The 14,696-nt window shown below is 45.3% G+C and overlaps 1 protein-coding gene across 2 annotated transcripts in view; it reads left to right on the top strand.

Annotated features, from left to right (window-relative positions):
- Pou6f2 (POU class 6 homeobox 2) overlaps window positions 1–14,696 on the top strand; it is a 482,646-nt gene that overhangs the window by 450,272 nt on the left and 17,678 nt on the right. For both annotated transcript variants that reach the window (XM_004668844.2, XM_004668845.2), the window contains one exon: window positions 1,696–1,902. In XM_004668844.2, coding sequence (XP_004668901.2) covers window positions 1,696–1,902 — 207 coding nt within the window. The remainder of the gene's footprint in view (window positions 1–1,695; window positions 1,903–14,696) is intronic.

Genomic DNA, 14,696 nt, shown 5'->3' with positions numbered 1-14,696 from the left:
AGTAACCCACATGAAAAGCTGGGTGTGTCCATACACATCTGCAACCCCAGTCTACAGGGGCTGGAGACAGAAAAATCACTGAGGTTGCTGAGGGACAGCAACTCCAGGTTTAGAGAGAGACTGCATCTCAAGAAAAGAAATGCTAGGAAGAACATAAGAGAAGGACACCTGACGCTCCCCTCTGGAGTCCAGTGCACTCTCATAGAGAGCGTGCATCTTCACACACGTGCGATCACTGCACCACACACTACACACAGACACACTGCTGTAGGCACATGGAGAGAGAAAGAGAAAGGAGAATATGAGGTGAAAACACCTCCCAACACAGTGTCATTACTGTTGGTGACCCCTTAAGCCAGGTTACCATTGCTCACGTCTGGGGAGCAGCCACTGGTAACAACCTGAGATGCAGAGTTGTGTAACCATCCTACAGTATGAGCCGGACAACCGCATCTGCTTCCAAGCCCCAAGACTCCCTGCAGGTGACTCTACATTTGAAAATACATTGTATGCTTTAACTCTCTTCCAAATTAAATCTGTCACCAAAAAAACGTATGATGAGTAAGGTCTGCCATTTGCAGATTCTGTAGATGCCCCAGACTTTGGCTGTTCCTGGTCGTGGTGTGTCTCTTCCCATCGTAACAGTATCCAACCAGGCTCCACCTGCAGTCAGTCCACAGGACCCCTTCACTGAAGCCAGTGGCCACCGGCGCACAGGAGCCTGCCCTGCCCCTGCCACAGAAGCCTGAGCTCATAGCCTTTAGGTCCTAGTTTTAAATACATCATTGAAAAATCATAGTTTCAGGACTGGGCATTTCCCGTCAAAGTCTGCTGACCTGGAGTTCAATTCCCCAGCACCCTCATAAAGCCAGATGCCAAAATGTGGCACAAGCATCTGGCATTCGTTTTCAGTAACAAGAGACCCTGGCATGCCCATGCAAACACACACAAATAAATAAATAAATAAATACTTAAAAAATAAAATGCACTTCTTTTTTTTGCTGACTTCTACCTTCAGTTACCTCTGTTTAAAGAGTTTCAAGTTTTATGATCCCAACTCACTGAATCCTTCAGAAGACTAAAGTCCCTTGACAAATATGACACATCTAGTAAATGACCGTGCTGGGAATGGGATCCTGTCTCCCTGTCTCACAGCCTGGTCTCTCAATCACATACAAGCTAGGATACTTGAGAGCCCTGATCCTAAGGTAGAGAGAGGACAGGAAACTGACCCCAACTTTGAATCAGACAGTGTCAGTGCAGGGCAGCGCAGGGCAGTGGAAAGGACTTAAGCACTTAAGTGAACTGACCAGGACAGGAGAGCCCCAAGGTCAGGACACGTAGAGCCTCATCAGGGATGGACGCAGCACCCCAGGTCATCAAAGCCCTCCACTGCTAAGAAGCTCGTTCTTCTGCCTCTGGTAGGGAGCCCTGGCAGAAACTGTGCATTTATGAATTTACCAATGCCTGGTTTTATTTTGAAGTGGGATGCTTTCCTTTTCCTCAGTGAGCCCAATACACATGCAGCTTGCTCTTCGAAGGCTCGTGCCTGGCTGCCTTACTTCACGCCTTGTACCTCCGGCCCCACAGAGTCTGAATGGGCTCCTAGGCAGCACACTTTATGACCAGGACATTGTGGGCATGAGCAGTCCCCCAACTAAGCCAGCTCCTCACCTTTGCACTTGCCTCTTGCAGATCATCGGGACCATTCCGCTGATGCCTAACCCAGGGCCATCGAGCCAAGCAGTGAGCGGCACTCAGGGCCTCCAAGTGCAGCCTATCACCCCACAGCTCCTGACCAATGCCCAGGGCCAGATCATTGCCACAGTCATTGGGAACCAGATCCTGCCTGTGATCAACACCCAGGGCATCACCCTGTCCCCCATCAAGCCAGGCCAGCAGGTAAGGTTCCATACAAAGTTTCGGTGGTCATCACACCCCTCTCTACCTCCTGTTTGCTCTCAATCAGTGACAAGTAATTTTATATTACAAAATATTTAATCTCACCAAACCTAGCATATCAGAACCTATAAAATCACACACAGCTTTATTTTTCTTCTTAGGGAATATAGGTGGTAGCTTAGATAGCCTCCAATGTAAAAACAGGAACGCATTAAATTATAACAGAGAAAGTGACCTAGTAATCAGTTACAATGCATCCTTATTCATCTACACTGGATACCCTTAATTTTCAGATTTTTTGTTTGGTTGGTCTTTGTTTTTCAAGGTAGGGTTTCACTCTAGCTCAGGCTGACCTGGAATTCACTACACAGTCTAAGGCTGGCCTTGAACTCACAGCAGTCCTCCTACCTCTGCCTCCGGAGTGCTATGATTAAAGGCGTGCACCACCACACCCGGCTAATTTTCAGATCTTTATCAGCAGAATAAAAAAGAAACAAGCAGGGCTGGAGAGATGGCTTAGAGGTTAAGTGCTTGCCTGTGAAGCCTAAGGACCCTGGCTTGAGGCGTGATTCCCTACGACCCACGTTAGCCAGATGCACAAGGGGGCACACGCATCTGGAGTTCGTTTGCAGTGGCTGGAAGCCCTGGTGCGCCCATTCTCTCCCTGTCTCTCTCTCTCTCTCTCTGTCTTTCTCTCTGTGTCTGTTGCTCTTAAACAAATAAATAAATAAATAAACAAAAAAAAATTTTAAAAAAAAGAAACAAGCACAGACTTATTATCACAGGCTTCCCCACCCTCAGCCTTCTAGTTTCCAAAGAGAAAGAGAAGACAAGCTTCTCTCTCTTTCATTGGTTTCATGAACTCTCTGTCTACCTGTTCCAACTGTGCTCATAATTACCACAAGAGAGAAAATTGAGATCTTTCTCTTTTCCTATAATCTCCTTTAAAAAATATTTCTGGCCAGGCATGGTGGTACATGCCTTTAATCTCAGCACTCAGGAGGCAGAGGTAGGAGGACTGCTGTGAGTTCAAGGCCAGCCTGAGACTACATAGTGAATTTCAGGTCAGCCTGAGCTACATTAAGTCCCTACCTCCAATATATATATATATATATATATATATATATATATATATATATATATATATATATATATATATATTCTGTCAGCAAAGCCAAGTTATAAAGTTCTACAAATGTAATGAATTAGTCATAAATTATTAGTATTGGGGTCAGAGAGATTGCTCAGTGGTTAAGCCACTTGCCTGCAAAAACCTAATGACCCAAGTGGGATTTTCCAATACCCACATAAAGCCAGCTGCACAAAATGGTGCGTGCATCTGGAGTTCATTTGCAGTGGCTAGGGGCCCTGGTTAGCCTGTTTCTCTCTGTCTCTCTGTGTGTGTCTGTCTTTCTTTGCTTGAAAATAAATAAAAATTTAAAAAGAAATTATTAGTATTTAACATAAAGTAGCTCTCACACTGAACTTGGATGTCAGAAGTGGTTGGCAGGGGTTAGAGAGATGGCTTAGCAGTTACGAGCAGTTGGGGCTTAAGCATGCGGGCCTGGCAGAGCCCGAACCCACTCAGAACTCACACAAATCACTGGATGTGGCCACAATGCCTGTAACTCCAATCCATGAGACGGGGTAAAGGTGGAGAACAGAGAATCGCTAGGGCTAGCTGACCAAAAAATGGCAACTCTGGATAAAGAGAGAGTCTCCATCTCAAGAAAATATGCTGACGAGTGTTAAAGGACTGAAGTCCTTCCCTGGCCTCCACACAGCATCTGTACATATATGTGCATACCCCACACACAAACACACCCTTTATCACACACCACACACGCACACACGTGCAAAACATAGTTGGGTGTGTGGACGACAGAATAGTGTAGCTCTGGATTTGAAGAGTTTTGACTATGATCTAGGAAAAGTGCCCTGAGCAAGGACTAGGCCAACCTTCAATCCTCCCCGCACAGCCCCTAACAGTAACCCATTTCCACGGCCTCCCTCAGACACATTTCTGGAACTTTTCATGTTCGGCCAGTCTTCCTGCAATGGCACAACATTACTCCTGAGAGGACAGATGACCCTCCAACTGATGCAACCACTGTAATCTGCTCTTAGTGCGCAGCCCAGAGCTTCAGGGATGAAAGGCCAGTTTCCTGGGGATGTACATTGCAAACTCACACCAGTCACCAGCAGCAGCCTGAACACTGGGATTCTCTTTGCGATACATGTTCGGTTCAGTTCGTGTATGTGCATGAACCCCAAGGGAACTCAGCACCACTGAAAAGAATGTGGGAAAGGTCGCTAACCCTCACGTCTCAGAGACACATGAACCTCTTGCTCAAGGCAAGGTCAGAATCTGCCCTGGTCCCAGAAACAAACAGGAGCAATATTGAACCTGATCAGACATGTAGGGAAATGGTGGGAATAAACACATGACTTATTTCTTGGCATCAGCTCTAGTTGAAACGTTTCAAAACCCAAAGTAAAAGTAACAAGTTGGGCAAATCAACAGGAAACATGCAAGTCTGATTCCTGGATAGAAAAGCTATCACTCTCAGGATCATAAAATTCCCAGTCGAAAAGTAGAAGCTTAGAACCAGAGGTATAAAAATAGGATCTTCAATTTTTTCTTTAAATATTACCCTCTACATTGAAGAAATATAATGTGGACAACCACTAAAATATAAAGGATTTCTATCATCCAGTAGAGAAGTTTCTCAATTTATTTTTTCAAGTGATTTATGGCAAATGCCGGACCTTACAAGAGCATAGTCTGACAGTAAAATATGTCGTAAATTATAGGAACAGAGAGTCCCCTAACCTCTATTCAGAATGCAGTCCACTTTTAGGAAGTGAATTACAAGGCTCTCAGGTCAGATGACCTGGAATGATTCAGCTTACTTTTTAAAATAATAATTACTACCTTAATTTAAGTTTTACATCTGCTTAAAACTAACTGGAAGCAACTGAATAAAATCTAGGCAAGGAGTATCCACCATTCTTGATGATGCTTTATCCTAGAGATAAAAGATTGAGAGGAACCTGCAAAGTTATTATCTGAAATACGAACAGTATTTTTAAAAAAATACACCAGGACCCAACAGTCCTACATCAGAGATCCTTGAGCAAGTCAAAAATATAAAGGTCAGAAAAATGCTACAGCAGAGAGAAAATCTGTATTGCATAGAGTTCGTACAAAATACTTAGCCAAGCTCAAAAGTAGCCTTCTGTCTTCCCAGCCCGTATCCTGCAGCTGCTGCAGCTCAGAGAACCATACCCCTTGGTTTCCTCTGACTGAATTAATGACTTCTTTGAATGATACACAGAAACCATTTGTGTACGTTTTCTCTTCTTTGTACTAAGTCCTGATCAATGTTAGGGGAACATTGTGGTATCATAGAAGGGGTGATATTCCAAAGGAAATGTTACAACTTGTAAAGTCAAAACACTGAAACTTTCTAAAAATTAAATTCCACAACTATAATACTTGGAGATTCCATCCAAGTAATCTATAAAAGTGAAGGCAAGGATGGGGAGATGGCTTAGCAGGTAAATGTGCTTGTTTTCAAAGCCTGCTGGTCTGGATTCAATTCCCCAGTACCCACATAAAGCCAGATACATAAAGTAGCATGTGCATTTGGAGTTGGTTTTCAGTGGCAAGAGGCCCTGGTTCATTCATTCATATTCTCAATCTCTCTCTCTCTCTCTTTCTCTCTCTCTCTTTCTCTCTTACACACACACAAATATTCTAAAGTGAAGGTAGTCATATTTTCTTAAGTAAACTTTATGTTACTCTCTGATAAATCTATGTGATCATTTTATTTTTTTAATATTTCATTTTTATTTATTTATTTGAGAGCGACAGACAGAGAGAGAAAGAGGGAGAGAGAGAGAGGATGGGCGTGCCAGGGCTTGCAGCCACTGCAAACAAACTCCAGACACATGCGCCCCCTTGTGCATCTGGCTAACATGGGTCCTGGGGAGCCAAGCCTTGAACCGGGGTCCTTTGGCTTCACAGGCAAGCGCTTAACCACTAAGCCATCTATCCAGCCCGATTTTTAAAATAAATACAAAAGTATTCTTACTTATCAGTTTTTAAAAATCAGCTACTCTTCCCACACCTGGCCTGAATGAATCACTGGCTCTCTCTCTCTTTTTTTTTTTTTTTTTTTTTTTGAGCACCATATAAAATGGCACATAAATAAGGCATTTCCTCACATGAAATCTAAAATGGTACAGGGCTCCTTAAGTGGATGCAATGCATATGAATGATACCCAAATAGCAACCCTTTGACCTTCCAGCCATGTATCTGGGCATGGGCAGAGGGGCTTTCCTTTCTCTGTCTTGAGGCCATTTTGTTTCTGACTTGCTTACGCTTCTGCTCAGATTAAATAATGTTTCAGAGTCATTGAATAGAGCTGGAAGGAACATTCCTATAAATCCCCTTCAAAACAGGGGCAGGTTCCTCTTTGCTCTTTCAAACTGCCAGTAAAGGAGCTAAAATTGCCCCTGACATACTCCAGGTCCTCAGGTTTGTTTTTTTTTTTTTTCCAAAGTAGGTAATTCCAATGTCAACCAAAAAATCTTTCACATATTTAATACCTGCCCTTAATTCTTCACAATGAGCTCCTCACTAAGACTCAGACTATGACTAAATTCTCCATAATAGAAATTGTTTCTTAACATGTGTGGGCTTGGACTTCTCCTGTCTAGACACAGCAATCCACTCTCTTTTCCCTTTTCCCAAGAAAAGCCCCTTTCAAATTGTGTGGCCCGCCAGCCAGCAATGGTACTGAGAATTTCGGTATAAAGGCCCCACCTAGGGCCTAAACCTCAAACTGGTTCCTACCAGCCAGGCCAGCACCTGGAGACCGGGCTCTGAACAGCACTCTAGGGGTTCTGATGAAGCTAGGTCTTCAGAATCCTGATTCAGCTTCTCTTCGAGCTGTTCTAAGGCATGTGTCACTCCCAGAGATGCCAGGCAGTGAGGGAAAGGAGTCTTATGCCCCTCGGGAAAGCTTGGCTGCAACTGGGCCACACCAAGGATCCTTCAGCGTCATTGCTGCTTCTGACACATTCAAACAGACCACGCAGGGCTCCTTCTTTGACTTTGCGTATTTGGGCAATTTCTCCTTCCCAAATGAATATATCTAATCCCACTTGGATCTTACTGCTTCTAGGCACTCCTTTTTCCAACTTGTCTAACAACACACTGTACACGGTGTTTCATTTTCTAAGGCACTTGCCATCCCACACCTGGTTTTATATCCATCATGGATTAAATCAGAAGGTGCCTCACTCCAGAAACTAAACCACTATTAAGTAGATATTGCATCGCAATGCAGGACCTGCAGGAAGCTGCCACAGAAAAATCACAAACCTTCCCCAGCACTGGCATTCCAGCCTCTTCTGACTGAATTCAAGCAACACCAAGGCAGTACCACCCACCAACACAGACCAGCCATGGGTCCCGGCAGGAGGCAAGGAGCTGTCCAGCCTCTAAGGGCTCTCTGTTGCGGGTCCTAGCCCATTTTCTCCCTGTGCTCTCAAACCTACTTGCTGCTGGCTCCCAACACTAAAAGGGCAAGAAAGTGATGGTGTGAACCAAGACAAAGGTAAACTCCAGCTTTTGGACAGTCTAATGGGGGCAATCATGAGTAAATCAATATTTGGTTTCACGAAAAAAGGACACAAGGGCTGGAGACATGACTCAGAGGTTAAGGCACTTGCCTGCAAAGGCTAACAACCCAGGGTGCACTCCCTGGTACCCAAGGTAAAGCCAGATGCACAAAGTGGCACATGCACCTGGAGTTTGTTCTCTCTTCTTTCTTTCTGCTTTCAAATAAATGCATAACATGTTTTTATATCTTTTTCCAAGATTTGATTTTTTTTACTTATTTATTAGAGACAGAGAAGAAGCTAGGTATGGTGGTGCACACCTTTAATCCCAGCACTTGGGAGGCAGAAATAGGAAGATTGCTGTGAGTTCAAGGCCATCCTAAGACTACATAGTTAATTTCAGGTCTCTTGGGCCAAGGTGAGACCTTACCTCAAAAAAAAAACAAAACAACAACCAAAAAAAAAAGCAAACTAAAGACAGAGAGAGGGGCCGGGCATGGTGGCGCACACCTTTAATCCCAGCACTCGGGAGGCAGAGGTAGGAGGATTGCCGAGAGTTTGAGGCCACCCTGAGACTCCATAGTGAATTCCAGGTCAGCCTAAGCCAGAGTGAGACCCTACCTTGAAAAAAAAAAAAAAAAAGACATAGAGAGGGAGAGAGAGACCAACAGAGAGAAAGAGACAGAGAGAGAGAATGGGCACACCAGGGTCTCCAGCCACTGCAAATGAACTCCAGACATATGTACCACTATGTGCATCTGGCTTATGTGGGACCTTGAGAATTGAACCTGGGTCTTAGGCTTCCCAGACATGTGCCTTAAATGCTAAGCCATCTCTCCAGCCCATAAAGTGTTGTTAAAAACCATTTTTAAAAGGGTACATTACTAATAAAAATAAGTTGTGATAGTATAGATAACTAGAATTAATTATGTCAAGCAAAGTACAACCTTTGTAGACAATTTCATATGAGATGTGTCCTCAGATGGCACTATATATGTTATTTTTAATATATTAAATATAAAGACTTTGGGACCTGTAGAAAATAATTTCTAGCCAGGTGTGGTGGTACATGCCTTTAATCCCAGCACTTGGGAGGCAGAGGTAGGAGGATGGCTGTGTGTTCAAGGCCAGTTTGGGACTAAAGACTGAATTCCAGATAAAAAGAAAAAGTGGAAAAAACCCTGTAAGTTAAGATATATATATATATATATATATATATATATATATATATATATATACATACACACACAGTGTTTCCTGTTGAGCCAGGGATGCATACCTAACTTAATATATTGCTATCTAGTTTTATCCATTTTCCTGAAAATTGACTTTTTAATTTTTCTTTATGGCTAAGTAAAATTCTCTTATGAATAGGTACAGTATTTCAATTATACATTTATTTCTTAATGGACATCTAGGCTATTTCCAATTTCTTATTATCTTTTTTTAAATTTGAAATTTATTTATTTATTTATTTACAAGCAGAGATAGACAGAAGACAGAGAGAAAGAATGGGCACACAAGTGTCTCCATCTACTGGAAATGAAACCCAGAAGCACCTCGTGCATCTGGCTTTTACATAGAAACAGGGGAATCAAGCTTGGGTGGTTAGGCAAGTGATTCATGACTAGCCATCTCTCCACCCATCTTTAGTATCTTTTAAAATCTTGCTTTCCTTTTTGATAAAGCCCCATCAATTAAAAAGAAAAAGTATTTCCAGGTAGGAAAACCATATACACAAAACATATAGGAAGCAACAAATGAGGAGTGTCAAGGAGACGGCCTGTCTAGGCTAAGGCATGGAAGACACCAATGAGGAGTGTCAGAGGAGACGGCCTGTCTAGGCTAAGGCATGGAAGACACCAATGAGGAGTGTCAGAGGAGACGTCCTGTCTAGGCTAAGGCGTGGAAGACACCAATGAGGAGTGTCAGAGGAGACGGCCTGTCAAGGCTAAGGCGTGGAAGACACCAATGAGGAGAGTCAGAGGAGACGGCCTCTCTAGGTTAAGGCATGGAAGACACCAATGAGGAGTGTCAGAGGAGACGGCCTGTCAAGGCTAAGGGGTGGAAGACACCAATGAGGAGTGTCAGAGGAGACGGCCTGTCTAGGCTAAGGCATGGAAGACACCAATGAGGAGTGTCAGAGGAGACGGCCTGTCTAGGCTAAGGCGTGGAAGACACCAATGAGGAGTGTCAGAGGAGACGGCCTGTTAAGGCTAAGGCGTGGAAGACACCAATGAGGAGTGTCAGAGGAGACGGCCTGTCTAGGTTAAGACATGGAAGACACCAATGAGGAGTGTCAGAGGAGAAGGCCTGTCTAGGCTAAGGCATGGAAGACACCAATGAGGAGTGTCAGAGGAGACGGCCTGTCTAGGCTAAGGCGTGGAAGATACCAATGAGGAGTGTCAGAGGAGACGGCCTGTCAAGGCTAAGGCGTGGAAGACACCAATGAGGAGTGTCAGAGGAGACAGCCTGTCTAGGCTAAGGCATGGAAGACACCAATGAGGAGTGTCAGAGGAGACGGCCTGTCTAGGTTAAGGCATGGAAGACACCAATGAGGAGTGTCAGAGGAGACGGCCTGTCTAGGTTAAGGCATGGAAGACACCAATGAGGAGTGTCAGAGGAGACGGCCTGTCTAGGTTAAGGCATGGAAGACACCAATGAGGAGTGTCAGAGGAGACGGCCTGTCTAGGTTAAGGCATGGAAGAGACCAATGAGGAGTGTCAGAAGAGACGGCCTGTCTAGGCTAAGGCATGGAAGACACCAATGAGGAGTGTCAGAGGAGACGTCCTGTCTAGGCTAAGGCGTGGAAGGCACCAATGAGGAGTGTCAGAGGAGACGGTCTGTCAAGGCTAAGTCATGGAAGACAGCAATGAGTAGTGTCAGAGGAGACATCCTGTCTAGGCTAAGGCGTGGAAGGCACCAATGAGGAGTGTCAGAGGAGACAGCCTGTTAAGGCTAAGGCGTGGAAGACACCAATGAGGAGTGTCAGAGGGGACGTCATGTCTAGGCTAAGGCATGGAAGGCACCAATGAGGAGTGTCAGAGTAGACGGCCTGTCTAGGTTAAGACATGGAAGACACCAATGAGGAGTGTCAGAGGAGAAGGCCTGTCTAGGCTAAGGCGTGGAAGGCACCAATGAGGAGTGTCAGAGGAGAAGGCCTGTCTAGGCTAAGGCGTGGAAGGCACCAATGAGGAGTGTCAGAGGAGACGGCCTGTCTAGGATAAGGCCTGAAAGACACCAATGAGGAGTGTCAGAGGAGACGGCCTGTCTAGGTTAAGGCATGGAAGAGACCAATGAGGAGTGTCAGAAGAGACGGCCTGTCTAGGCTAAGGCATGGAAGACACCAATGAGGAGTGTCAGAGGAGACGGCCTGTCTAGGTTAAGGCATGGAAGAGACCAATGAGGAGTGTCAGAAGAGACGGCCTGTCAAGGCTATGGCGTGGAAGAAACCAATGAGGAGTGACAGAGAGGATGGCCACTAAAGGCTAAGGCATGGAAGACACCAATGAGGAATGTCAGAGGAGACGGCCTGTCTCGGTTAAGGCATGGAAGATACCAATGAGGAGTGTCAGAGGAGGCGGCCTGTCTAGGCTAAGGCATGGAAGACACCAATGAGGAGTGTCAGAGGAGACGGCCTCTCAAGGCTAAGGCATGGAAGTGACCAATGGGGAGTGTCTGAGGAGACGGCCTGTCTAGGTTAAGGCATGGAAGACACCAATGAGGAGTGTCAGAGGAGACGGCCTGTCTAGGATAAGGCGTGGAAGACACCAATGAGGAGTGTCAGAGGAGACAGCCTGTCTAGGTTAAGGCCTGAAAGACACCAATGAGGAGTGTCAGAGGAGACGGCCTGTCTAGGTTAAGGCATGGAAGAGACCAATGAGGAGTGTCAGAAGAGACGGCCTGTCTAGGCTAAGGCATGGAAGACACCAATGAGGAGTGTCAGAGGAGACAGCCTGTCTAGGTTAAGGCATGGAAGAGACCAATGAGGAGTGTCAGAAGAGACGGCCTGTCTAGGCTAAGGCATGGAAGAGACCAATGAGGAGTGTCAGAGGAGACGGCCTGTCTAGGTTAAGGCATGGAAGACACCAATGAGGAGTGTCAGAGGAGGCGGCCTGTCTAGGCTAAGGCATGGAAGACACCAATGAGGAGTGTCAGAGGAGACGGCCTGTCTAGGCTAAGGCGTGGAAGATACCAATGAGGAGTGTCAGAGGAGACGGCCTGTCTAGGTTAAGGCATGGAAGAGACCAATGAGGAGTGTCAGAGGAGACGGCCTCTCAAGGCTAAGGCATGGAAGTGACCAATGGGGAGTGTCTGAGGAGACGGCCTGTCTAGGTTAAGGCATGGAAGACACCAATGAGGAGTGTCAGAGGAGACGGCCTGTCTAGGTTAAGGCCTGAAAGACACCAATGAGGAGTATCAGAGGAGAAGGCCTGTCTAGGCTAAGGCATGGAAGACACCAATGAGGAGTGTCAGAGGAGACGCCCTGTCAAGGCTAAGGCGTGGAAGACACCAATGAGGAGTGTCAGAGGAGACGGCCTGTCAAGGCTAAGGCGTGGAAGACACCAATGAGGAGTGTCAGAGGAGACGGCCTCTCTAGGTTAAGGCATGGAAGACACCAATGAGGAGTGTCAGAGGAGACGGCCTGTCTAGGCTAAGGCATGGAAGAGACCAATGAGGAGTGTCAGAGGAGACGGCCTGTCTAGGTTAAGGCATGTAAGAGACCAATGAGGAGTGTCAGAGGAGACAGCCTGTCAAGGCTAAGACGTGGAAGGCACCAATGAGGAGTGTCAGAGGAGACGGCCTGTCTAGGCTAAGGCGTGGAAGGCACCAATGAGGAGTGTCAGAGGAGATGGCCTGTCTAGGTTAAGGCATGGAAGAGACCACCCCCTTACAGCAGTGTCTGCATTCCTCTCTGGGGTGGAAGAAGAACCTGCCTTTCTCTCATGCTTCCTGTTCCTTCTAACTTCCTTCTTTTCTTTTGTGGACTATTCTAATTTCCGTGGCAAGTTATATTTGGATTTATATACATATAGTTTGCCAATACCTATGTAATGAAAATATATGTGCGTTTTGTTATCATCAATATCTTAAAAATAATTTATTTTGGGCTTGAGAGGTGGCTTAGCAGAGATCGTTCAGTGGTTAAGGCACTTAGTACAAAACCTAGACCCAAGTCCAGTTCCCCAGTACCCACCTAAAGCCAGATGCACAAAGTGGCACAGGCATCTGGGGTTCGTTTGCAACAGCTAGAGGCCTGGCATGCCCATTCTTCTCTTCCTCTCTTTCTATCTATCTATCTATCTATCTATCTATCTATCTCTATTTCTCTCTCTTTCTCTCTCCCCTCTTTGCTTGCAAATAAATAAATAAATAAAATCTTAAAATATCAAAAAACAAATAGATATAGACTTGAACATGATTGTACAATTTTATTGACTATATTCTCCATAGTAACCCCAAACTAAAAACAAACCAAATACTTACTAACAGAGGACAGAACATTATGGTGGGTCGAATACTACTCAGCAATCAAAAAGGAAGAAACAAACAAGATGGATGTCCTGTAAAGAAGCCAAAGAGGGCTGGAGAGACGGCTTAGTGGTTAAGCGCTTGCCTGTGAAGCCTAAGGACCCCGGTTCGGGGCTCGGTTCCCCCGGTCCCACGTTAGCCAGATGCACAAGGGGGCACACGCATCTGGAGTTCGTTTGCAGTGGCTGGGAGCCCTGGCGCGCCCATTCTCTCTCTCTCCCCCTCTATCTGTCTTTCTCTCTGTGTCTGTTGCTCTCAAATAAAAAAATAAATAAAAGATGGACAAAAAATATTTTAAAAAAAAAGAAGCCAAAGATACAAAAAGGACATGTGTCACATGACCTCACGTTAGAAACGCGTGTGTCTTTTGATCTCACGTTAGAAGCATGCCTATAGCAAGAGAAAAGTACAATTGCCTTGGTCAAGGCTGAGAGCTGGGGTGGAGGTTGATTACAGAGAACAGGATGTTTGTGGAGTAATAAGAAAGTTTTCTCTCTTGATTGTACTGATGGTTTCACAAATATATTCATTTCACAAAACTCATCAAACTATGCTTAAATGGGTGAGTTTGGTTGTTGTTATAGTTGTTTTTTTGTTTTTTTTCTTTTTTTTCTTTTTTGGTTTTAGAGGTAGGGTTTTCTCTAGACCAGGCTGACCTGGAATTAGTCTCAGACTGGCCTTGAACTCATAACAATTCTCCTACCTCAGCCTCCCAAGTGCTGGGGTTAAAGGCATGTTCCACCATGTCCAGTTTAAAGGGGTGTTTTATTATGTATAAATTATACCTCAAAGAAAATAGCCTAGGTAAATGAACATCCACCCAGGGAAGCAGTGACGGATGTGAAGTTGGAATGCCCAAGGTGAGCTCTTGCTACTGAGCAGACAGTCGCAGACGGGGCCTGTTTTGCGGCTCCCCCGCCCAAGTTCACGGCCTGGGCTGACTCTGCTCCAGGCTGATCCCTTATATCATTGCCTCACCATTCCTCTGTGCGAGCCACAACACTCTCAGTCAGTTGACAGCGGGGTAGCCCTGAGGCCAGTCATCCACTTGCTTAGGCCTGTCTTTCTAGAAGGGCATCTTGGGATAGAAAAAGAGATCCCCCCACTCCACCCCAGGTCTTCTTTTCCCTTCGTCTTCTTCCTCATCTAAACTCTTCCTCTGCTCAGGAGAAATAAGTACATAGGCAGAAAAACAACCATGTTTAAGGCACACAAAATTCAAAACCAAATTAAGTCAATTCTTCCTTGTGACACTGTGATTGCTAGATCAGGATCTAGCTGCAGTCTTCACATGTCCAAAGAACAATTCCCCCACACCAAGGGACTGAACCCATAAAAATCTTTATTTGTAAGAAGGGAAACAGTACTGTGAGAATTAAATGAGAGACCAGTGACCCGGGCATGGTGGCGCATGCCTTTAATCCCAGCACTCGGGAGGCAGAGGTAGAAGGATCACCATGAGTTCGAGGCCACCCTGAGACTCCATAGTGAATTCCAGGTCAGCCTGGGCCAGAGTGAGACCCTACCTCAGAAGAAAAAAAAAAAAAAGGAAAGTAAAAAGAGAAAAAAAATAAATAAAATAAACGAGAGACCATGAATACCCTTAACCCAGTGGCTGGCACAAAGAAAG

Source organism: Jaculus jaculus, chromosome 16 (genome assembly GCF_020740685.1).
Source record: "Jaculus jaculus isolate mJacJac1 chromosome 16, mJacJac1.mat.Y.cur, whole genome shotgun sequence".
In the NCBI taxonomy this organism is placed as follows: domain Eukaryota; kingdom Metazoa; phylum Chordata; class Mammalia; order Rodentia; family Dipodidae; genus Jaculus; species Jaculus jaculus.
Note: the sequence above shows the minus strand (reverse complement) of the source record. Positions and strands in the feature narration are given on the sequence as shown.